The following is a 25,410-nucleotide window of genomic DNA, read 5'->3' on the forward strand; positions in this document are numbered from 1 at the left end:
ACAATGATAGGCTTTGATAAACTGGCTGGACGATGGGCTTTATGGCAGGGAATTCCCATAAGTGATGAATATTGCAGCCGTGAATTCAAGGACATCTACCATTATGGTAAGATTTTACACAACTAGAACTTCTCCTTGTTCAAACTGATTTGAGGTACAACTAAAGCTTCTACATATGCAGTCTAACAAAGAGAGAGTATTGTAATAGACTAGGGCCCCAAAGAAACTCCTTGTCTAGAATGGCAGGCAGAAGAAATGAAACCTTTGGCTGCAGAAGAGAGGTCAACATTGGCACTGTCTAAATCCTACACCAAATTTGCATGTGATCCTGTGAGGGAGGCAGGGCAAAGTTCAGACTCTGAAGTAATGAAATATGGTCATCTAGAAAAAAAAATAATCTGAATGCATTGAAGTCTACAAAAGGCAATCACAGGAGGTAAGTATTTTGTGAATACACGTGGGACAGTAGAAAGGCCAAAGAGCAAACCAGAGGCTTGAAAAGAGATCCAGAAGAGGCATCTAAGTGCCCTATTTCAGGGATCTAGGAACATTCTGGAATAGAAGTGCATTCCTACATGACTGAATACTTCCTTGATCCTTCTCGGGAAATTTCCCAAAGAGGTTGGAGAATCCCTGAAAAAGGAAGGAGACATCTTGACTGACAGCCAGAACCCAAGAATCTGAATTGATGAGGTGCCAGTTTGAAAGATAGTGGGAGAGTTGAAGGGACAAAGGAACCTGGCCAAGTGGCTTTGGCACAATTTCAGAGAGGTAGGCTTGTCAGAAGAGCCATTGAAGATTCAGCAGGAGCAGCTTCCCTACCACCTTTTTTTGGCTTTTGGGGCCTGACATAGCTGCCTACAGCCAAAAGCAGACCATGTAGGATAACTTGAGTCCTCTCTACATAAGGTCCTGCATCACTTCTAATCTCTACTATTTCAAAAGGAGCATCCAGCAACTTGTCTTTGTCTGCAGTCATTAAGGCCAAAAATAATGCCTCATGACAGAACCAAAGTAGAACCAAAGGCAGCAGCTGCGGAAGACGTATCCACAGAATCATAGCTGCACTCAAGTGGCAAGCAACCTGCGAAGTAGAACTGAAAATAGAAATAGAGGACATTCCCTCACAATCAGTGAGATCAAATATGCTGTAGCTTTCACTGGCCAGGCTTGTCAGCTGATGTAGACATAGTAACTGATGGCCCGTAAAGGCTAAAGTAGAAACAATAGACTTTCTCTCCAGTTCTCTTGAGTGCCCTACTAGCCTTTTCCAAAGGCTTCAAAGATTTGTCAGAGGAGACTGAATAAAAATTAACAATCCTCAGGAACATTATAGAACCTAAACTAAAGCAAATGGAAGCAAGTGCTGTATAGTGAAACCAAAAACAGGAAAAATGCAGCACAAGTAGCCCAATGAAGTGCACCACACAGGTTTATTCAGAGTCAGCACACCATGAGGATGAAAACATAAACACTTATATCCACAAGTATGTTTTCGTCTAACACAGACTTCCTCAGATGCATGAATGAATGTAACTCATAAGCAGTTTAAATACTTTTGCTTAGGTAGTGCCCCTCCAATCACATTACAGCTAATTAAAATGTAAACTAGTAAAAACTAAACAAATCACTTAAATTGACAATATAAATGTATAAAAGACGTATTAAAACTTAAAACATGACTATCCTGAAAAAATACATTGAATAAATATATTAATATCGGTCACAAAGTGAACATCAAATACTGAAACTCCCTCTAGTGGCCATTCTTAAGAAAAACTTTCATTTCATGAATTAAAACTGAAACAAGTTGTATGAAGCTTTTTGTGTGGTATATTCTAAAATACTATTTAAACAAAAACATTTTTATGAGAGAGTATTATAGCCTGGCAGCACAGTTTTAAAACTGGAACTAGAGAAATAACATCATTGAGGTCAGCCTCTAATAAAATCTGCCAGAATACTTCTCTATATGGGATTATTGGAATGCCAAAAATTAATGGCACTCTAGGTTTGTCATTGTATAGAAAGTTAAAATCTCGTTGGTCAATAAAGTCTTCCAGTAACAAGTCTTGTAATGTTATGATAAGCTACTTGAACCTCATTGAGGGAAACCATGGAATATCTATCTGTGTTACCTAGCAAATTTAACATTCTGGTCTCATAATCTATCTTGTTCATTAAAACCGTCCACCCACCTTTGTCAGGTCTCAACTCTGACAGTGTGGTTTCTTGATTCTCCATCACTTTTCTTTCTTCAGATGTTAAATTAGACATAAAGTTGTTACTTGAAACACCCTTTCTAAATTCATTTTCTACAACAATCTTATTTCCTAAGTTCATTGTTCACCATCTGGTGACTATTAGTTCCCATTATAAGTTCAGGATTCCTTTTTTTCTAAGGAACAACTTTGTCAATAATTTACTTGTTACATTTATGTCGGGGCAAATAAAATTAAACCCCTTGGTGAACAAGCCAAAGTGACCATGATTAACTTCTATGTCACTATAGTTAAAGATGCTGTAGCCATTCAACACAGACCTAACACCAACTGTAGCAATATTGTTGTTGTTATGTGGGACAATCATGTTCAAATTTAAGTTCTCCTTTGGTATTCCCCCCTTGGTACTTGTACCTCTGGGGCTGTCTGCTTATCAGTCTCTCTGGCCTGTGTAAAGGGGGGTATTCCGCAGGGTCCTTTTAGTTTAAAGTATATTCATTAATATCCATTTCATTTGTTTCCACATGTCTATTGCTTGGTTCAAAAATCACCATTATTATTCCATTGTGTTTTCCCATTATTTTCATTATATGTACTACCCCTGGGTTTAGGGTAACTTTTTTGTTCTCTATATTCTTCTCTCTAATTTACGTTTCTCATGATTAATAATAGAACAGTTTCATCTACCAGAGCATTTTTAGGCTGGATCAGTTGCAGGTTTACTGGCAAGCTTCATTTTCAGTGGTTTCCTTTTTTTGGAGGATAGCGTCTTGGTTCTGCTAGGGATAGCACGATCCATCCACTCATGTAAGTGCATATAGAGTGCATTTGTATAAGATTCGGCAGTCGTAACTGTATTGTCCATATGCATGGCTGTCGTGAAGTTTGCCACTTCTGTCTTAAGAAGCTTGAAGTTAGCTTTGTAGAAATTTTTTTACAGTGGTTTCCTTAATGGTGGGTGGGGGCGGGATGCGGATATCTAAGGTGATTAGCTTATGGTCGGATCTGACCAACGAGGAGCTGACTTCAGATGTGGCACACTGGTCACTCATGTTGGTAATGACTAGGTCTAGGATATTTTTCCCCTGGTGGGGGTGTGGATAAGTTGATCCAGGGCATTGGAGTTTATGATTTTTAGAAAGCGTTGAGCAAAGGAGTTTGTACATGAGTAGGATTGCAGTTTTGCCTAGAGTTAGTTGCACTTGGATAATTTCGGATGCATTATGTTAGGCAACTAGCCTGGGGGTATGAATATGGACACATCTCTGCCCTTGGTGTTCTGGTTAGATGGCCGAAAGGTATGGTATGAGTTATATCCTGGTAATGCAGGGGTGATCTCTGGAGCCTTGAACCAGGTTTCAGTCACTGCACATATATCGATGTTCTGTATTTTAAGGAGTCCCTCGAGTGGATGCATTTTGTAGTTTAGGCTTCTAGCATTGAGTAGCATTACCCTCAGTTTTTTCTTGCCTGTATCTGTTACGGTAGTGGGTTTGTCATTTGAACCTTGCCTAAAAAAGGCACTATAGGGGCAGCAAGAGCCTTAGCCAGTATCCGGAATCGCAGGGGTGACAGGTGCAGGCCATCTCTAGCAAAACATCGTGGTCTGTCGACCATGTTGTCCCAGGCAGACAGATAATGGATCCCCTTGGTATCTATCCCGGCAGAGTGCAGCCTCCCAAACATCTCTGATGCTCAGGTGAAGGCCGCCCTCTCCAAAGCAAAAAACACTGCTTCCATGGGACCAGATGGCGTCCCGGGTTGTGTCCTACATGAACTCCAAGAAGAACTAATCCCTCAAGTAAAACTGCTGTACAATCTCAGCCTCACTACAGGGTATGTGCCCAAAGAATGGCGTACAGCAACAGTGGTCCCACTCCACAAAGATGGCGCCTCTGCGGACCCTGGAAACTATCGCCCCATAAGCCTGACTAGCCTAGTCTGCAAGGCTATGGAGAGGATCACAATGGAACTCATAAACAAAGACATTGAGGACCTACAGACACAAGATCCTATCCATTTGGCTTCAAGGGCAGATCCTGCCTTTTGAACCTGGCCGACTTCTTCGAAACGGTCACCAAGGCCATAGATGAAGGGAAGGTAGTCCACACAGCCTATCTGGACCTCGCAAAGGCATTTGACACAATACCCCACTTGGGCATCATAGATAAGCTATCCAGCCTAAATATAAACCCCTATGTCACAAGATGGGTCGCAAACTGGCTCAAAGACAGAACCCACAGAATCAGAGTTGCTGGAGCCATGTCAGACTCGAAACCGGTCACAAGTGGCGTCCCACAAGGTTCTGTCCTGGGACCTCTCTTGTTCAGTATTTACTTTTCTGAGGTACAGGCCAACTTGGGAGGATTATGGCTCACCAAGTTCGCAGATGACTGCAAACTGGGTGCCATAATCGACTCTCCAGCTGACATAAACATCCTTCAAAACGGTCTCGCAGAGACGGATAACTGGTGCCAGAGCCATGGTCTAAAGCTAAATGCAAAAAGAGTATAGTCATACCCTTTGGCAAAAACAATGTGTCCACAAATTACCACATAGGTGGTAACCCATTAAGTACAGAGAAAGTAATTAGGGATCTGGGGACCCAAGTTGATAGCAATCTCTCCTGTGACAACCACGTTGCCAAAGTGGTTAGAAAGACCTTCTACATAGCCCACCTCATCATGAAAGGATTCACATCTAGATCAAGAGAGGTAATCGTGCCCCTTTATTGATCCCTCATCAGGCCCATCACAGAATACAATGCCCCCCCCCCTTTGGGATGTACCTTACCCGACACCTGCAGCAATTAGAAAGACCCCAAAAGTACCTCACCAGGAGGATCAAGGGACTCAAACAGATGCCATATGCTGCTCGGTTAAAAAAACTCCAGCTCTACTCAGTTGCATACCACCTACTTCGAGGCGATCTATGCCTGACATATAAAGCTATGTCCAACCCAGAATTAATGGACATGCTCCACCTCAGTAAATCTAAATCCCTTAGAGCCACGTGCTCGAGGGACTTGAACCTCAGCACAGAAATAAATAGAACATGCTGGAGGGACAGATTCATAACCCAGAGGCTCCCTTTGCTCTGGAATAGAATTCCAGTTCATGTTAGGCAGAGCACCTCACTGACTGTCTTCAAGAAGAATCGTAGATCGTAGGTTTGTCCCGGGGATTACTTCCGTGTCACTATTAGACAGGCACAGTAAACTAAACTTTAAAAAGGGCACAGTATACTCAAATCAAGGGGTGGCGTAAGCCAAATACAATCGGGCTAGGCTTCTAAATACCCCAGGGCAGAAAGCCTAGTATGAACCTATGGCATGACATTTGAAGCTTAGCCAATTGTTGAAGTCAATAATTTTGTCCTTGTAATGCAGTATCATTCTGGGTGACGGTAGGATGCTACTCAGGGATAGGGTCATACCTGTCTGGATTAAAAGATCAGAGAGCTTCTCCATGTCTCTTTTCATGTAGCCCAGGGAGGTACATCTCAGGTCGTTCACACCAACATGGACAATGACTGAGTCATATTTGTACTTGTGGAGAGACCTGAGTGCATGGGTTAGGTGGCGGATCCTGGCATCCAATAGGCAATTAACAGTAACCTTCTCCTTGTCTATTCTGGTGAGTGGAACATCAGTGTACCTGACTACAGAGTCACCTATGACTAATGTGTTAGGCACGTTGTTTTGCCTTATGGGCTGTGGTTGAGTGGCACACTGGGTCTGTGTGTCATGTGTCTTTTGGGTTGTGTTGAGGAGTGGAGGTTGCTTGTGTTTCTGCTTTGGAGGTCTCCGTTGCTTGGGCAAATTCTTATTGAGAGCCTCTGAGAATGTTTTTGTGCATCTATGTGTGGGTTTTGGAGGTGTAGGTATAATGGGACTATGTGATGAGTGTGGTGCAAGTGTTTACCTTCTCTGGACTGAGAGGTTCAGTCTTGGGTTGAGAGAGCTTTGCCTCCAGTTTGGCAAGATAAATGCATCTCTCACAGGTTGTAGTGTTGGGTGGTAGGAGGAGAGAGTTGTCAGTGTACATGAGGCAATTGCTACATTGCCCTAAGATGCCCAGATTCATCAGGTAGACAGGAGAGAACACCGGGTAATCACTATTTTCCTCTAGACAAGTGAGGGAAGAAAGTACTAGAGCTGTTTTCCTTGAACTAACTTGAGGAAGATCAGTACAGAACTGTTAACCACTAGAAAGGTTGAGTGCTTTAGTAATTTTTAGCTTATTTATTGCTTACAACAGATCTGAACCAGTGCTGAGCACAGAAAAGCACCTTCAACTGTTACAATTTAGAAACTGGCTAGTTCTAAGAGAAAAACTGAAGAGCAGACTTTATGGCACCGGGAATAGTTTAATCCTAGCTAAGCGGCGATGCGCAAAACATTTTTTAAGCAGAAAGATGAAAGGGATAGAAATACAAAGAAGGGGGGGGTGGATTGTGTAATGTCACATATGCAGGTTTAAAATACATATATGTTTCTTTGGTACACTTCTGTTAGTCAAGTTTTTTAATTTAACTTTATTTATAGCAGGATTTGCACATATTTATGTATATTTATATTTATTTGTGCATGGTTATATATATTTTTATTTAGTCATCCAGTTATTTAATATTATAGTACATTTATTAATGTGTTTGTTTTTAACTATATTTCTTTAAGAATTGTCACAGCATTTTATAATTAGTAGTGGGTGGGTTGTATTTTAGAGTTGTATAAAGGTAGAGTTTTTTTGTGTTAATTCACTCTGATGATGCCCTATGGACATAGGGTGAAAGCACTTAGTCTGTGAATAAACTGTTCTTTTGTTCTCCCTACCAGTCTCTGAGCTGAAACCACTCCTCCGGTGACAGATAGGCTATTCCAAAGCTCACCACGCTCACTGATGAACAGAGAAGCTTCCCTCTCTTAGAAAGGTCTGGGCAACACAGGAACTTACAAAACAGCCCAGAATTCAGCAAACTCTGAAAACTGGACTTTACTAGATCTAGAAAGGCAGGAAACGAGTAGAGGGATAGGATTTTTTTGTTTTTTGGGGTTTTTTTTTCAAAGTTTAAGCAAATTTAGCAATAAAAACACTTTTAATACGGAAAATAGGCTATCACACTTGTGTGTGTAGCCTTTACAGTTAAACAGATGCAAAACACTTAAAGATACTTTAAAGTGCAAATAGCATTTGGTTTCAAAAATAGCACAGATGAGTAGCAAAGTTAATAAAAAAGCAGTCAGAATAATGTGGCTAGCAAAAACAATCAATAACAAGCAAACAGAGGTACTTAATCCACTCAGTCTCCTTTTCTCTCTGCTGCTGTAGGACTCTGCAGAACACCCAGGCAGGCTGTTGCTGAGATAATACAAGCACAAAAACTGTGCAAACACGGGTTTTTAAGCAAATAGATGAAAGAGATGGAAATCTCTCAAAACGGCCAATAAAACTACAGTTTCTGAGCTGAGACCACTCCTCCAGCAACAGATAGGCTGTTCTAAAGCTCAATAAACAGAGAAGCTTCCCTCTATCTTAGAAAGGTCTGGGCAACACAGGAACTTATAAAACAGCCCAGAATTCAGCAAACTCTGAAAACCGGACTTTACTAGATCTAGAAAGCTGGGAAACGAATAGAGGGATAGGATTTTTTTTATGATTTTGGGGGAGTTTAAGTTAAAGCAAATTCAGCAATAAACCACTTTTAACATGGAAAATAGGCGATCACACTTGAGTGTATTCAGTGAAACAAACAAATACACAGAAAAATAAAATGCAGTACTATCTTTAACACAATATTCAATGAAACAAATAAATAACAGAAAAATAAAATGCAGTTTCAATTCTGTTGCTCACATATACCCCAAAGACTTTTTCGTATCAGGCTATTTATCTCTTAAACTATGTGAAGCTGTATTTTTAAGAGCTGGTAAACTGTTTGACTCCTTGCTTATTGTTGTTTACTAGATAAAATTAAGTAATTTAAAATGTTCCCTGTAGTAAGCTATTTTGTTAACTTTAACTGAGAGCCTGATCATTTTTTCATCCTAGATATAATTATGCTTGGCTTTTCCCAGTAGTAAGCACTCCTGTATTAAGACTAACTGGCAACTAGAGCCTTTATGAATATATTTAGGATACCTCCTGTGATGCCCCTTTCTCTGGGCCAGTAATCAAGGAGCCTGAATCATCACCACTGACACTGGTGAGGGACTTTAATTTGGAACAAAGATAGTTACATACAGTATTTCCAGATGCAGCTGTATGTACCAAGCACAATTACCCTTAAGAACACACTCAGTCTGGGGTGTGTGTGTTTCCCTCTCTCTCCAGGCCCCCAATAAGACTTCCCACTGGCACAGCTATAGAGTTGAATCCTCATCCGAATGTCCCAGACCAAGTCCTCCACCACCCTCTCTGTGAAACCAGTGCTCTATGTCCCTGCTCCAAGTAGGTAACACACACGCACACACTTTCAGATTTGATTTTCACACACACACACCTGGGAAAGGCTTGCAAAGATTTACTAAATGTGCCTTTCTGCCCAGACTATAAGGTAGATACTGCCACCAGGACACTCCAAAGCCAGCTACTCTAAGGCTCTTACAAGAGTACCCAATTATACTGGGTAAAATTAATATTAATACAAATGGTAATGCTGACCAAACAGCAAGGCTTTCAAGAACAGCCACAGTGTCACCACTTAAACATAAGTACTCTAAAAGGTTAAATATTCTCTAAAGGACCAGCCACAATGAAAATTTTAAATATATTTAACAATAAATAAAAGAACATGAAAATACTAAATTTCTATTTACAATAAACACCAGAGTTTCAGTCACAGGAAATACTAAAAATAACACAAATTAATAGATTCACACAAATACAGAAAAACAGTATTTAACTAATCTCACTATGTTTTCCTGACTGATCTAAAGAATTACTATTCCCTGTTTACCTACTAAAGCAAAGCAAGATGGAGTGAGTGATCTTTGTATGTCAGGTTTCAAAAACAGACTGCACTGAGACTTCTGTCTCATCTAGTATTAACTCATTCACTCCAATAGAGCTCAGGAAGTTAGCACTGTAACTTCCACTGGGCGGAGCCTAAGCCTTTTGACAGAATCAAATTATGTCCTCACATTTCAAACAAATGTTCACATCTCTGGAACCATAGGGGTTATGAAAGAAGTATAAACGGCAAACTCTTCAGCACAAACTATTTTTATAGCGGTAATATTCTTTAGGTTATATTTCTTAAACCAAATTTTATAAGTCAGAGTAACTATATTTCATTTATAATATTTTGAAAACAACTTACAATATCTCACCAACTACTCTAGTTACACACATACTCTCAGAATGATTTTATTTGTCTAGCTGAGAGCTTTCATATAAGGCTAAGGGGTTCTGCCTGTGTTATTTGTTGAGATATTTAGAAATGTGAAAATTATATCTGTATAAATGAATTTCAAAACAGTTAATATCTATTTACTTACACTAGACAAAGGTTAACTATTAATGTAGTTGAGTGTGCAATTGTGTAAGCTTTAAGATTAAATCTTTTAAACCCTTGTACATAGCATGGTTTTAGAATTATTGATACAAATATGAACAAGCAATATTTGATGCCTAGAGGCATCAGTAGGAACTTACTGCAGATGCACCTGGAAGGGTCACTTGGATGTATTATTTCCATGCTGGATTACAGAATAACATCACATACATCTGGTCAACAGACTTCTGTTTGCCATACCACCCCCACTTTACTAGAAACTGAACCAGAATCTGCACATATATGCTACTGTACACACACAGATAGAGCTTTGCTAAGATGTGTTATAGCATCTGGATGCCATAAAACCATTTCAGCACTTCCACCCTTCCAAGGTAACAATTAGTTCACTGCTAAGGACAATACAGCAGGATTCCTAGTCCTTGTTTTCAAACACATTTTGTCTCTGGTTGCAATCAGAACTGTAAGATACAATTTTTATGGCCTAAACTAGGTAATTTAATTTCAGACTATTTTTAAAGTTAACTGGACTGAAATTAACATATTCTCTTCCAGTATCCTCTGTTACAATATATTAATTTCAATAGTTATAATACAGTTTGACATACAGATGTATTTATTTTTCTGTCCAGCAGGACCCACTGTTGGTACATTTTAACACAAGCAACTTTACAAATACATTTTCAACACAAACACCTGTACAAATCAGTTCGATATACAAATGATATACAATTCTTAACAATTCTCCAGATAGCTATGTTGGCATATGTTACACATCCACTGCCCTACTTCTCCAGGTATTGCTGGCAGTACCTCACATTGTCAATTATCTCCCTCTTTTGAAGACTCAAGCTAGTTTTTCAAGTGACCCTTGAGAAACACAGCTTGAGGGACATGAGCCTGTCTAGGAAAACATTAACCCATACCCTGTCTGGAGAGACCATCTGCATTGGCATTGATGACTCCACTGCAGTGCTGTACTGTCATATCATATGCCTGTAACCCTAAGCTCCACCTTAATAACTTGGCATTTTGCTGGCTGGCTTGATGTAGCCATAGATCTCCCTCAGACTCCTTCCTCCCACTGCATATACTCAGCACAAGGGCCTCCCTATCGTGGCAAGGCTTCATCATGTTAACATGGTACAGTTTGTGCTCCTGCCTAGCAGTTCTACCATGTAGTTAACATCACTGACCTTCCTTACCACTTTGAAGGGTCCCTCTCGAGCTGCCTGCAGCTTATTTTGCCTGACACAAATGAGAACCATAACATGCTGTCCTACAGCATACTTTCGGGCTCGAGCATTCCTGTCATACCAGATCTTTTTCTGCTGTTGGGTACTGCCAGGTTCTCTGGGGCCAAGCCCATGAGCTCCCTAAGCCTTGTCCTGAAGTTTAGGACAAATGTCACAACAGACTCCTTGTTGGATTCACACTTACCCTCCCACTCATCACAAATCATATCTAAAGGACCCTTCACCCAATGCCCATACAACACAAATGGTAAAAATTCTGTGGATTCCTGGGGGTACTTTTCTGTATGCAAACAGCAGATAGGGAAAATATTTGTCCCACTCTCTCTCTCAAACTGGTCTGCAAATGCCCGTAGTATGGTCTTTAGTGTAGAGTTTAACTTCTCCACAAGACCATTAGACTGAGGGTGGTAGGGGGCGGTCTTTAGGTGCTTCACCCCTTAGCACTTCCACAGACAAGCCAGCATGTCTGTCATGAAATTGACACCTCTGTCAGTCAGTATTTCTCTTGGGAAATCTACCCTATTGAAAATCTCTAACGAAACATTTTCCACCTTCTCTACCTTGACGGAGGACAGAGCCCGCTTCAAGAAATTTAGTAGCGTAATCTACCGCCAGGATATACTTCCTTGTGGAACATGAGGTACTCAGAGGCCCCACAGTATCAATAGATACCCTCTGAAACAACTCCTCAATCACTGGAAAAGGCATCAAAGGAGCTTTGAACTAGTCTCCTGCCTTGCCTACTTTTTGGCACTGCTCACAAGTCCTGCAGTACACTGTTACATCCCTTGCAATTCCAGGACAATAAAAGTTCTGCATAATACATTTCCTGGTATGTTTTATACTCATATGACATGCAAAAGGAATGTCATGGGCTATGGCTAGAAGGGATCTGAAAAGGATCACCTGACCGGCAACATAACCTAAACAGATTCGGCCGGGCATACTTGCGCGAAAGTGCTTTTCACCAAAAGGCACTTTTGCATAAGTATGATTGTTGCTGAGATCGCACTACAGTGGGGATAAGGGAAAATTCCCTTTTCCCTACTGTAGTGTGACCTCGGAGTGAGAATATTTAAGTAGGGGGTGCAGGGGGGCTTGCCCCCTGCAAAAACGTAAAGGTAATGTTTTTTTTTTTTTAAACACACACTAACGAAAGCGCTTTTGTTAAACTATTCGGTGATTGTGGATTCGGACAATTGAACTTTTGTTCAATAGTCCTAGATCCGGCTAGAAAATAGAAATAAGAGCACTCGTGAAATCCTCCAAAGCAATTTCAAGTCCAAACTGGCCACATCTACTAGAGACAATCATAAGGCCTTCTTCACATATGTCCTCAAAGGAAGCACCCAGATCTGTTCAGAACTGATGGTCAAGGACACTGCCTATACAAACGCTGTAGACATAGCAAACTTGCTGGCTGACAGATTCAGTAAAAACTTCACCCCCTCTGTCCCCCCCATCAGTATATCAGGACATCCCCAGTAGCTGCCCCCTTCCCCTTATATCTAGAGAACAGGTCATCATTGCTCTCTCAAAGGCAAAAAATACAGCCTCCATGGGACCCAATAACACACCAGGCTGCATCCTACGTGAACTCAGTCAGGAACTTGCAACACCATTAGGCATTCTATTCAACCAAAGCCGAAGCACTGGCTTCATCCCAGCTGACTGGAGGACAGCCACTGTCCTCTATTTACCCAAAGGTGGAGCGTCCACCGATCCAGGAAATTATAGACGCATCAGCCTAACTAGCCTGATTTACAAGGCCATGAAACAGATTATCATGGACTTCATTAACAAGAACATTGACGGCCTCCAAACACTTGATCCCATACAGTTTGGCTTCATCAAGGGGAGGTCATGTCTGCTAAATTTGGTTGATTTCTTTGAGACTGTCACCAAAGCCATGGACGAGGGGAAGATGGTGCACACTGCCTACCTTAACCTGGCCAAAGCCTTTGACACTATTCCCTACTCGGGTATAATAGATAAACTCTCTCAACTAGGCATCAATCCATATGTTACCAGATGGGTAGCAAACTGGCTCCCTGACACAACCCACCTATTCAAAATAGGGGAAGCCACCTCAAGCAGTAGACCCGTAACAAGCGGTGTACCCCAGGGTTCGGTCTTACGGCCTCTGTTATTTGGGATATACTTTTCTGAGGTGCAGGCCAAAACCTGTGGGCTATGGCTGACTACATTTTCAGATGACTGCAAGCTGGGTCCTGTCATCAGTTCCCTTAGTGATGTGGACATCCTCCAGGAGGGCCTCACTCAGACAAATGGCTGGTGCCAGAAACACGGCCTCAAGCTGAATACCAAAAAATGCATCATAATCCCTTTTAGGGAGAGTGACATCCCCACAAATTATGACTAATAACAACATCCCAAGCATGCAGTCAGTTGTGAGGGATTTGGGCACCCAGGGTGATAGCAATCTTTCTTTTGACCATTGTATGGAAAGCCTTCTACATGCCCCCCCATAAGTCAGGGTATGTCATCCAGGGACAAGGAGGTTATAACATCCCTGTATTTTTCCTTTATAAGGCCCATTATTGAGTACAATGCCCCTTTTGGCATGTACCTTACAAAGCACATGCAGCAGCTGGAGAGACCACAGGCATTCCTCACCAGGAGAATCCAGGGCCTCAAACATCTACCATACACCGACAGGCTAAAAGCCCTATCCCTCTACTCAGTTTCATACAGACTCTTCAGAGGTGATCCCTGTCTGGCATACAAGGAGATCATGGACCCCACCTTGATGGGACTGCTGCATATCCACAAGTCAAGCTCCACTCGAGTAACTCGCACACACGGCCTCAACCTGGTCTGTGCCATCAACAGGACTTGTTGAAGGGACAGATTTGTGTCCCAGAGACTCCCCCATCTGTGGAATAGACTCCCTGTCCATGTCAAGCAGAGTACCTCTTTTTAAGCACAACCTGGATAACTGGATGGAAACAGAAAATACACCCCAGGGATTCCACCTGTGCCCTGCTGGACAGGGGCATTGGGTGCTGACTTATCTAAACATAGGCTAAACTCTTAGCTAGACTTATAAGGGCCTCAGGGCCAATAGCCTAGTAACCTCCTATGATCCTGTAAGTTCCAGATGGTAGGCTCTGGGCACTACCAACTGCAGTATCATCTCACCCTCTATAGCCCTCCCCCAGGTGTCCACTTTCTATACAGTAACTCTCTGTTCCAGTATATAGACTCCCTTTTCCTTGAGAATCAAGTGCCTCCTTAGCTACCTCCCTCAAGCCTTGTAATGTAGGGTCCGAGAGCTGAGCCTGTCTCAACTCTCTCTTTGTGACCTTTCCCCCAGGAAACTTGGTATCCTCCGAGAGTGGTGCCTCACTGTCAGCCTGGGTACTACCACTCACCTCTGCCCTTGCAGTCACTCTGTCCAAGAGAACATCAGTACGTACTAGCAGCTGTGGCTCACTTTCAGGCTCATTGATACAGGATAGTTCCCTGCCTGAAACAGCCACCTCACTAGCCCTAGCTTCAGATGTGGGGTTTGTCTGGGTCTCCCCAGGCTACCAGATCCACATGCCTGTCTCCACGCCTGACTGCATGTAACTGCATGCATGTAATGTACTGCATTATCAAAATCATTCCCTTTAAAGACATCTACAGGGATATCCTCAAGCACACCTACTTGCTTGATTCCTTTTATAACCTCCCAGTCAAGGTGAACCCTGGCCTAAGGCATTTGGAATGGGGTCCCTCCTAAAGCTCTGACTGGAATGGACCGCTCAAGCAAGTACTGCTCCTCTTTAACCACTGCAGGCTTCACAATGATTATGTCAGAGGCTGTGTCTGTCTTAGCAGTGGCCTGTTTTCCATCCACTAAGATAGGCTATCAACACCGGTGATAGTTTGGTACCCCTGTTGTCTCAAGGCAACTTACCACTAGCATACTGTCATTCCCACTTGCTTGCTTCCCCACCATTTGTTTCCCACCTTGCTTCTGTGAACATTTATGTGATACATGGCCCTACTGGTTACATTTAAAACATCTAACCCTTAATCCTGGCTGTGTACCTGAACTAGCAGCTTCCCCTGTTACTAGTGGACTCTCTTGGGGTGGTTTAGACTACCCATCATGGGTTCCCTTATATCTAAGTGCAGCACTGGGTATCCCCCTTCTTGTGCAGTGATGCCCTGCTTACTAAATAGGGGTCCCCTTTTTTCCCTCAGCTCATCTGCAGAGTTGCACACCCGGTCTGCCAACCAGATTCTTACGTCCTCAGGCAAAGTGCTAAGGGCTTGTTCCCTCACCAAAAGGTCTGCCAGCCCTTCAAAAGTGGTGACCTAACACCCACTCACCCACCTATGAAAAGAAATGCTTAACTCAGCAATATAATCAGATACACTTTCATCTGCTTTGCGTCTATGCTCAAGAAACTTTTTTCTGTAAGTTTCAGGTGTTAACTTAAAACATTCTAGTCAGCATTGTTTTACTTTATCATAGTTTAAACAGTCAATATCAGACAATTTAGTTACAGCTTTACTCTGCAGTAAAGGGGTCAGGAACTGTACGCAGAGCCCTTGGTCAACATTGTACTGTTTATATATTCTTTGAAATATATGAGGAAAACTATCAAAATTAACACCCTCTGTAAACTGTGGAAGAAATTTACTGACATTTATTCCCTTCCCCATTAATGTCAGCATCTGCCTCTCATGTCGATGCTGCGTCTCATTTTCTTCAACCTGCAAATACCGCAGTCTCTCTGCTGATTCTGATTCCAAACATTTGGCCTCCAGTTCAAGTCTTTTTAACTCTAGATGGATTAAGTCCTCTGATGAAAAGGTGAATTGTCCTGTTTCTTAGGGTTACAAATTCCCATCAGCAGACTGGTTAACTTCCTGGTTACTGGTCTGAGCTGTGACTAGGGCTGAAATCATCATTCCCTCTTTAGTCAGGTTGGAATGCACCAGTCCTTTGGCTTCGCACACCTTGGCCAACTGGTTCTTTGTCAGCTTACCATAATCCTCTGCTGCCATCTTTGCTTGCTTTCCCTGACTAAACTAAACTAACAAAAAATAAAATTGTTGTGAAAATGATTCTGTATGTTTACCTTGTGGCTGCAAAGACTACACAAACCATTAGTGAGAACTGCCTACAGGCTACAGAAGTTCAACTAATATCCACACCACTGTTTACCAATTTGTGACATCCTCTCCTCTGGGCCAGTAATCACGGAGCCTGAATCCTCACCACTGACACTGGTGAGGGATGTTCAAAATTAGGTACTCAGTGTTTGCAGATGCAGCTCTCTGCACCAAGCACAATTTCCGTTATGAGCACACAGGTGGAACACACTCAGTCCAATGTCTGGGTTTCCCTCTGTCTCTCGGACCCCAGTAAGACTCCCCACTAGCACAGCTATAGGGTTGAGTCCTCAGTCGAGTGTCCCAGGCCAAGTCCTCCACCACCCTCTCTGTGAAACCAGTGCTCTATGTCCCTACTCCAAGTAGATGACACACACACCTGAGAAAGGCTGGCAAAGATTTACTTAGCTATGCCCCTCTGCCCAGACTATAAGGTAGATACTGCCACCAGGATACTCCAAAGCCAGCTACTCTAAGGCTCTTACAAGGGTACCCAATTATTCTGAGTAAAATTAATATTAATACAAGTGGTAATGCTGACCAAACAGCAAGGTTTTCTGGAGTGGCCACAGTGTCACCACATAAATATAAGTACTCAAAGGTTAAAATATTCTCTAAAGAACCAGCCACAATGAAAAGTTTAAATATATTTAATAATAAATAATAAAATAATATGTGTCTTTTGGCTTTTCCCGGTTAGGGGTCGCCACAGCGGAACTCTGGTCCGCTAATGATTGGCAGTAGATTTTTACGTGCAGAGTTGCCAGCTCTGACGCACAACCTTCAACGAAGGTACGCCCATTCATGCATGTCTCCACACAGAAGATGCTCTAGCTGAGAATCGAACAGGACGTCTTACTGTGAGGCGACAATGCTACCACAGCACCACCACCGCAGTAAATAATAAAAGAACATGAAAATACTAAATATATATTTACAATAAACATCAGGGATTTAATCACAGGAAATATTAAAATAACACAGATAAATAGATTTGTACAGATGCAGAAAAACAGTACTTAACTAATCTCACTATATTTTCCTGACTGATCTAAAGAATTACTCTTCCCTGGTTACTTACTAATGCAAGGCAAGATGAATTGGTGAGTCAGGTTTCAAAAACCAGACTGCACTGAGACTTCTGTCTCAGCTAGTATTAAAATATTATTTCAGTGCTGGATTACAGAATGACATCACATACATCTGGTCTTCTGACTTCTGGTTCCCATACTACCACCCTTTATGAGAAACTGAACCAAAATCTCCCACATATGTGTTACCATACACACTTTGCTAAGATGCAGTATAGCATCTGGAAGTCATAAAACCATTTCAACACTTCCACCCTTCCAGGATAGCAATTAGTTCACTGCTAAGGACAATACAGAAGGATTAATAGCCCTTGTTTTCACAGACATTTTCTCTGGCTGCAATCAGAACTTCAAGATAGAATCTTTATGGCCTAAACCAGGTAATTTAATTTCAGACTATTTTTTAAAGTTAGCTGGACTAAGATTAATATCTTCTCTTCTAGTATCCTCTGTTACAATATATTAATTTCAGTAGTTACAATACAGTCTGACATACAGGTGTATTTCTTTTTCTGTCTAGCAGGACTCACAAGCAACTTTACAAATACATTTTCAACCCAAGCACTTGTACAAATCAGTTTGATATACAAATGACATATAATTCTTTACAAAACTCCAGCTAGCTATGCTGGCATATATTACACATCACTGCCGTACCTCTCCTGGTATAGCTGGCAATACCTCACATCGTCACACCTCCCAAGACTGTTCCAGTGCATGATTGAGTTGTTACTGGGTAATGTAAAAAATCAAAACTGCCCTTTGGAGTAAAGAATTCTAGTTGCATTATCAGCTCGTGAAGCATATGAGACTACCTCACACAACAGTAAGCGTAGTGAGGAGCAGATCTTGGTTACCTCAACTTTCTTTACATATCACTTTGTTTTTAAGCCTATGAAAGCTAGTTTATAATGGTGTTTTTGCAGGTGCTTGTGGCAATAGGAAACTGATATAAAATCAAAAGTTTTGTATTTAAAGTGCTACAACTGCTTTATAAATATTATTGCTTATTGCAGGTTATAACAATTATCATTTTAAGAGTTTCATTCTTGTGTGATGCTTTGTGAGCTCTTTTACAGTTAACATAACTGAATAAAAACCTGTACTGGTTTACTCCAACCCAAACATTAAACAAGGCTGATTGACTCCATATAGTCAACAAGTAACATCCAGCTATGTACAATGTACTAATAATGTTTTTCAAGGCCTGTCTCTGCTTAATTCTTTAAAAAAGCTTATTGGCAGTGGTCTGGTTTTAGTGCTGCATTGTTTCTCCCTTCCCACAGAAAGCCTTCCAAGGATTGGCTGAAATATTTGGCTGTATGGGGGAGGGGAGTTGTGAGCATTCTTTTGAGTATACTCATGCCAGGTGTTTTATACTGCTGAAGCAGTTGTGCTGCTATTTTAAGTTTAATTGCACTATGTTTTACAACCTGAATCTGTGATAGTTTCTGCCTTAGTATATGTCTGTATAGGCCACCTCATATGACACATGTACTGCCAAGCACCTTAGCTTTCAAATTAAGACTCTTGCTATGTTTGAGGAGTGATAAAATGATTACTAATTCAAAACTGCTAGACTCTGGCTTGTGCTATCAAATGGTAATCACAGAATGCAAAGTTACAATTTATGGCATACCCACAGTCTTTCCCAAGTTTTACACTTTCATTCTTGGAGGGTAAGGAGCATCTTGCCTCATAAACAACTCCTTTCCAACTGGCTGTCATTCCTTCTTGGGTGGACATAACTTTAGCAAGCATCTGGTCTTCCTTGACTTAATCTGTTACATAAGTAGAGTAGTAAACCAATCGAACCAAACTAATAAAACAGATGAATCCAAGAGCAACTAGACCCGGAGCCAAAAGTAAAAAAAAAATAAAATATTTAATTTTAATGCAAAACGAATACACAACACGTAAAACCAAGCGCTTTTGCCTGGCCACTGCCAGGCTTTTTCAAGGAATGAATACTTGTAGAAACCATCCCTTTACCCTTAAATAACAAATTCCCAGGTCACATGAACACAAATTAATTATCACCAATCAACTTAAAATCCCCATTAAAATTTGTTCAAAAATGTGCATGTTTTTCTCAGTAATATTCAAAATCATTCTCCATTACTTACAATTATGTTCGCAGAACATTATTAAATGTGTAAAAAATAATTTTAAACTAACAATTCTAACCTTAATAAAAATATAAATGTATAATAAAATCTGTATAACAATAAAAAGTCTAATTATTTATTACAACAACCTTAGATCAAAATTCAAAGTCCAGCCCTTCTTAATTTCAAAACACACCCAATATTTATGCTGTCATTTAGTCCTGAGGGGTCTAGTTGAATCCAATCTAAGTTGCCAATAAAGGTCTCGGTATTCCAAACGGGTCTCCCAGCTCCCATCTCTTAAGTCTGGGGTGACTTGCTCCAAAACCATAAACCTCAAATTCATATTATTACAAACTTGGGAATGCTTAAAAAAGGCATTACTCTTCTTACCTCTAGAAATGTCATAGAAATGTTCATAAACCCTCCTTCTTAGGGGCCTTTCCGTTTTACCAACATAAAAACTTAAGCAATGCATACAAATACCCAGGTAAACTAGTCCCTTTACACCACAGTTGTAGTATTTGCTGGATTTAACTGTGAACTTCCTATCAGGTAGGTGGAACATACCCTGGTCCAACATCGCAAAGCATTGCTTACAATTACCACACTTATATGTGCCTAACTTACAGCAGGATTCAGGAAGGCTTACACGGAGTTTAAGAGTAGTGTAAGCCTCCGTGTAAGCCTCCCGATCCAGGAACAGCCCAAACCTCCGTGTAAGAGACAGCTAACACGTCTCTTACACGGACTGGACGTGGAAATGCTCAATACCTCATTTGCAGCTCAAAGATATGCAAATTAGGTATTTGAGCGATCCAAGAAGCCTAAACCAGTCCGTGTAACGGACGTGTTAGCTGCAGAAATGTACTCAGCTGACAACTGAGTACATTTCTGCAAAATTGACGACGGAGCTATGTCAGCTCCAAATAAAGGGTGCATATGTTTCATTTAGCATGCCAATGGCCAAATATGTGTCCATTGGCAATAAAAAGTGTTGCAAAAGTATTTTAAATAACTTTTTTTTTTTACGTGGGATTTTGATGTTTAACTGCAGCGCACATCCGCGCAAACGGGGTGCGCGGCCTAAAACTGAAAACCAAAGTTTATAAGCCCACAATTGTGGGATTTATGTATTACATGGAATGACAATGGAGGGACTAGCAGACCAAAAACAATATGGCCTCCGTGTAGTGGTTGTCAAGGGGGGGAAGCTCCATGTAAGACATGTAACTAAGCATTACTAGGCAATCCTATGTAAATGAGGGTTACAATACTGAATCACACTGCCACATAGGTAATGAGCACTTTCTGAGTAGTGTAAGAGTTACAGAAGAGGGAGGAACAGAGTAAGAGGTAGGTGACATCATGGGGGGGAATGATAGAAATAAATGTATCAGATTGGAGGGCAATGTAAGGTGACAGATGACAGACAGACATCAGGGAGAGAGGTGTGTCCCAACAGAACACTAGGAAAGTCAAGAAATAGAGGGTGCACACTATCCCTACACTCAAACTTTCTTGATATACGTGCATGCGCTTGTGTAAGGCAGGTTCAACGTGGGAGCGTGTTGCAAACCGTTGTAAACGGTTTGCGCGGGCGTGCACGTGTGTAAGGCTGTGTGCGTGCGTTTTAACATGAATCAGCCAAGTTCACACCGTGTAAGGATGTGTGCATGCGTGTAACACCGTGTAAAGATGTGTGCGTGCGCTTAAGTAACTGTGAGCGTGCTTAAGCTGGTGTGCACATTGCTCCCCCTGAGGAAACAGAGAGGAAACAGGAAACAACCAGAATACAAGGAAGCTGCCAGAGGATACTGCTGGAGTTAATTGGTGGAAACAATTGGAAGCAGGCAATTACACAGGCAGACTAGAAGCCCAACCCAGCACTTAAAACACAAACAGCAGTGCAGGGTGTTTCTCACAAGAGATACTGCAAGAAAGTAAGCTATCAGAATTGAAAACTGAAAAAAGCTGAACTCAGAGCAGAAATGCTAGGGGCTGCCATAGCTGTTATAATCAGGCATAGGCGAATTGCTGAGGGTGGTGACAATCCAGATGCTGACAGACAACCCAGAGTGAGGAGAAGGAGAAGAGTATACAGACCCAGGGTCACCTACCATGGGTTACATGAGCTGGAGATAGTAGAGCGCTACAGAGTGGACAGAGACCTTCTGCAGCAAATTGTTGAGCTGTGCAGGCCACACCTCATGCACAGAACCAACAGAGGGGAACCCATCCTAGTGGAAACCAAGGTATGTGTTGGCCTAAGAATACTAGCAACAGGTACCTTCCAGAGACCAACTGGTGATATGATGGGGATATCACAGGCATCAGCCTCCAGGGTACTGCACCAGTTCCTGGATGCCATGTCAGCACATGTCGGTGATCATGTATATTTCCCCAATGCCCATGAGGTATTGGCCAGCAATATGCGTCTCTTCCAGCAAATAGCAGGATACCCTGAGGTACTGGGTGCAATAGACTGCACGCACATACGCATCAAAGCACCAGCTGGTGAGCAGGGTAGAGCCTACATTAACTGCAAGGGATTCCCCTCCATCAACTGCCAGGTCGTGTGTGATGCCCAGGGCATAATAATGAATGTGTGTGCTGGCTGCCCTGGGAGCTACCACGATTCCCACATCTGGCATCTGACGCAACTGTACCAATCATTTGCCAGTGGGGACTTCCCACACGGACACCTAGTGGGGGATGCAGGTTATGCACTTGAGCCGTGGCTGAAGACACCCATCAGAAATGCACACACACCTGAACAGGAACGCCATAATGAGGCACACGCACAAACACGTAATGTCATAGAGCGTGTGTTTGGGCTGCTCAAGTCACGGTTCCGGTGTCTGGACACATCTGGTGGAGCCTTGCAGTACACACCAACTACATGTACCCAAATGATCATGATATGTGCTATGCTACATAATATGATCCTGCGGAAACAGCTGCAGCAGGACCAGCATAGGGCTGGGCCAAACATACCCCCACCATTGCCAAGGCCACCACAGGCAGAGGGTGACTCGGAGGAGGAACAACCTGACCTTGCCCCAGTAGGCAGAAGGAGGCGTGCCCAGTATGCCCTGGCCTTGGCAAAGAGGCAACGCATAGCACATACACTTGGTCAGTAGGAACACTGGGACTGATACCCGCTCTGACTCACTCATATAGTAACAGGGATGCCTAACATGACACAACCTGCTTCCAAACATGTACAGGGAGTGTAGTATGTGCATTCGACAGAGGCAGCCCTGCAACACCACCTGAGGCATGAATGCCATGTGTTAAGTAATGTAACACCATGTACCATATGCACACCTGAGGACCCTGACTAACATCCACCCTCACCAATCATAAACCACAAAAACACAAACCCACCTTCATAGGTACCACAAGGGATAGGAACCTAGATGTAATGCTACCCAATGCCAGAAGTATAAACAGCAAGATGCGTGCAGTGTAAACGCACACAGTATAGAGAATGTCGATATCAGTGCTGCAATAGAAAACTGGGTCAAAGCCCACATCAGCACCCTAACACTACCAGGTCACACCTCATACAGTGATGGACATGTGCAAAAACATGGAGCAAGCTACAAAACGAGGGTGACTAGCAATAAATGTCATGGATAACCACACCCCCATGTTGGTACCACAACAAGAAGCAACATGGATTAGCCATGGTCAAATACCAATTGCTAAAACTGCCTACTACTATATAGCTTGCTGCAGACCACTGTCCTAATAGCAGGAACCGCACCAGGCCTATGTTCATCATAGGTTCATACTAGGCTATCTGCCCTAGGGCATTTATAAGCCTAGCCCAGAGTTTTGTGGCTTCCGCCACCCCTTCAGTTTGAAGGATAATATGCCCATTATTTTGCTGTGCCTCTGTCAAGCAGTGACACTGAGGTTATCCCTGAGGTATACCTGCGATCTCCCATCCATTGGTCAAGATTCCTCTTGAACAAAGCCAGTGAGGTGCTCAGCCTCACATGTACCAGGATGTTGTTCCACAGCATAGGGAGTCTCTGGGTGATGAATCTGTCCCTCCAGCACGCCCTATTAATAGCCGTGTTGAGGTTTAAGTCTCTTGCCCTTGTAGTTCTGATGGATTTAGAGGTTTTGAGGTGAAGCATGTTCATTAATTCCGGGTTGGACATGGCCTTGTATGTCAGGCACAGGCCACCTCTGAGCAGACGGTAAGCGACTGAATAGAGCTGGAGTTCCCTCAGTCGGGCAGCATAAGACATATTTTTGAGACCCTTTATCCTTCTGGTGAGGAATGTTTGGGGCCTTTCCAATTGCTGCAGGTGTCGGGTCAAATACATTCCGAATGGGGCATTGTACTCAATCATTGGTCTGATGAGTGATGAGTACAGGGGAACAATGACCTCCCTTGATCTAGATGTGAATCCCTGCATGATCAGGTGGGCAATGTAGAAGGTCTTCCTAACTACTTTGGCAACGTGAGTGTCAAACGAAAGGTTACTGTCAACCTGGGTGCCCAGATCCCTGATAACCTGTTCTGTGCTTAGAGGATTGCCACCTATATGGGAACTAGGGGTAACCTTGTTTTTCCTGAAGGGTATGACTATGCATTGTTTAGTGTTTAACTTTAGGCCATGGCTCTGGCACCAGTTATCCGTTTCTATGAGACCCTTCTGAAGGATGTCTGTGTCAGATGGGTTTTCAACTATGGTTCCTAGTTAGCAGTCATCTGCAAACGTTGTCAGCCATAATCCTCCTGTGTTTGCTTGTACTTCTGAAAAGTAGATGCCGAACAAAAGTGGGCCCAGGACTGAGCCCTGTGGGACACCACTTGTGACAGGCTTGGAGTGTGACATGGCGCCAGCAACTCTGACCCTGTGGGTTCTGTCACTTAGCCAGTTTGCAACCCATCTTGTGATGTATGGGTTTACATTTAAGCTGGTGAGTTTGTCAATGATACCTGAGTGGGGTATTGTATTGAAAGCCTTTGCCAGGTCAAGGTAGGCTGTGTGGACTGCCTTGCCCTCATCAATGGCCTTGGTGACTGTTTCGAAAAAGTCAACCAAGTTTAAAAGGCATGATCTGCCCTTGACAAAGCCAAACTGGGTTGGATCCAAAGTCTGCAAGTCCCCTATGTCTTCATTTATGAGTTCCATTATGATCCTCTCCATAGCTTTGCAGACCAGGCTTGTCAAGCTGATGGGACGGTAGTTTCCGGGGTCGGTGCAGGCACCTCCTTTGTGAAGTGGGACCACCGTTGCCGTACGCCACTCCTTGGGTACGTATCCTGAGGTGAGGCTAAGATTAAACAGCTGCCCTAACTGCGGGTTTAATTCCTCATTGAGTTCGTGGAGCACACAACCGGGGACACCATCTGGTCCCATGGATGCTGTGTTTCTCGCCTTGGATAGAGCAGTTCTCACCTGAGCATTTGAGATGTTTGGGGGGCTACAATCCTCTGGTATAGATATCTCTCCCTTTGGGGGGGGGGATCTGCACTGAACCTGTCAGCCAGTATGTTGGCAATGTCTGTAGGTTCAGTGATTTTTACATCATTTTGAACTAATTCTGAGCATATCTGGGAGTCTCCTCCCAGGTTTCTAACATAGCTAAAAAAGGCCTTATGATTGTCTTTTGAGTCCTTAGCGAGTTTTCTCTCAAAATTTGCCTTGGATGATTTTATGGGAGATCTCGTTTTTTTACTTATAATGAGCAGGGGTGTCTTCCCTTCTATGGAATTTGCTCTATCTTGTAGTAGCTCCTTCCTTCTGTTGTAGAGCTTGTTTATGGCTGGGGTCCACCAGACTGGACGCTTGCCTTTGGTACAAAGAGTCTTTGTTTTGTTTGGGATTGCCTGATCCATGCAGTCCTGGAGGTGTTGGTAGAAGGCATTTGTAAGTGATTCAGCGGCTTGGGTAATGGTTTCCGCTGGCTTGGGGGCCTTGAAAGAGACCACACCAGTCTTTAGAAGTGTGAAGTCGGCTTTTGAGAAGTTCTTCACTGTGGTCTTTTTTATCTGGGGTGGGGGCGGGATGTGGACTTCCAGTGAGATTAGTTTATGATCTGATCTCACCAATGATGG

At 42.6% G+C, this 25,410-nt stretch overlaps 1 protein-coding gene across 1 annotated transcript in view; it reads right to left on the reverse strand.

Annotated features, from left to right (window-relative positions):
- Positions 1 to 1,157: 1,157 nt before the first annotated feature.
- The window catches only part of LOC122806001 (motile sperm domain-containing protein 1-like), a 115,830-nt gene continuing 91,577 nt past the window's right edge, over positions 1,158 to 25,410 (reverse strand). Inside the window, exon 6 of the mRNA XM_044076242.1 lies at positions 1,158 to 1,300. Coding sequence (XP_043932177.1) covers positions 1,158 to 1,300 — 143 coding nt within the window. The remainder of the gene's footprint in view (positions 1,301 to 25,410) is intronic.

This window comes from Protopterus annectens, chromosome 7.part0, assembly GCF_019279795.1.
Source record: "Protopterus annectens isolate FY-2018-M chromosome 7.part0, PAN1.0, whole genome shotgun sequence".
In the NCBI taxonomy this organism is placed as follows: domain Eukaryota; kingdom Metazoa; phylum Chordata; order Ceratodontiformes; family Protopteridae; genus Protopterus; species Protopterus annectens.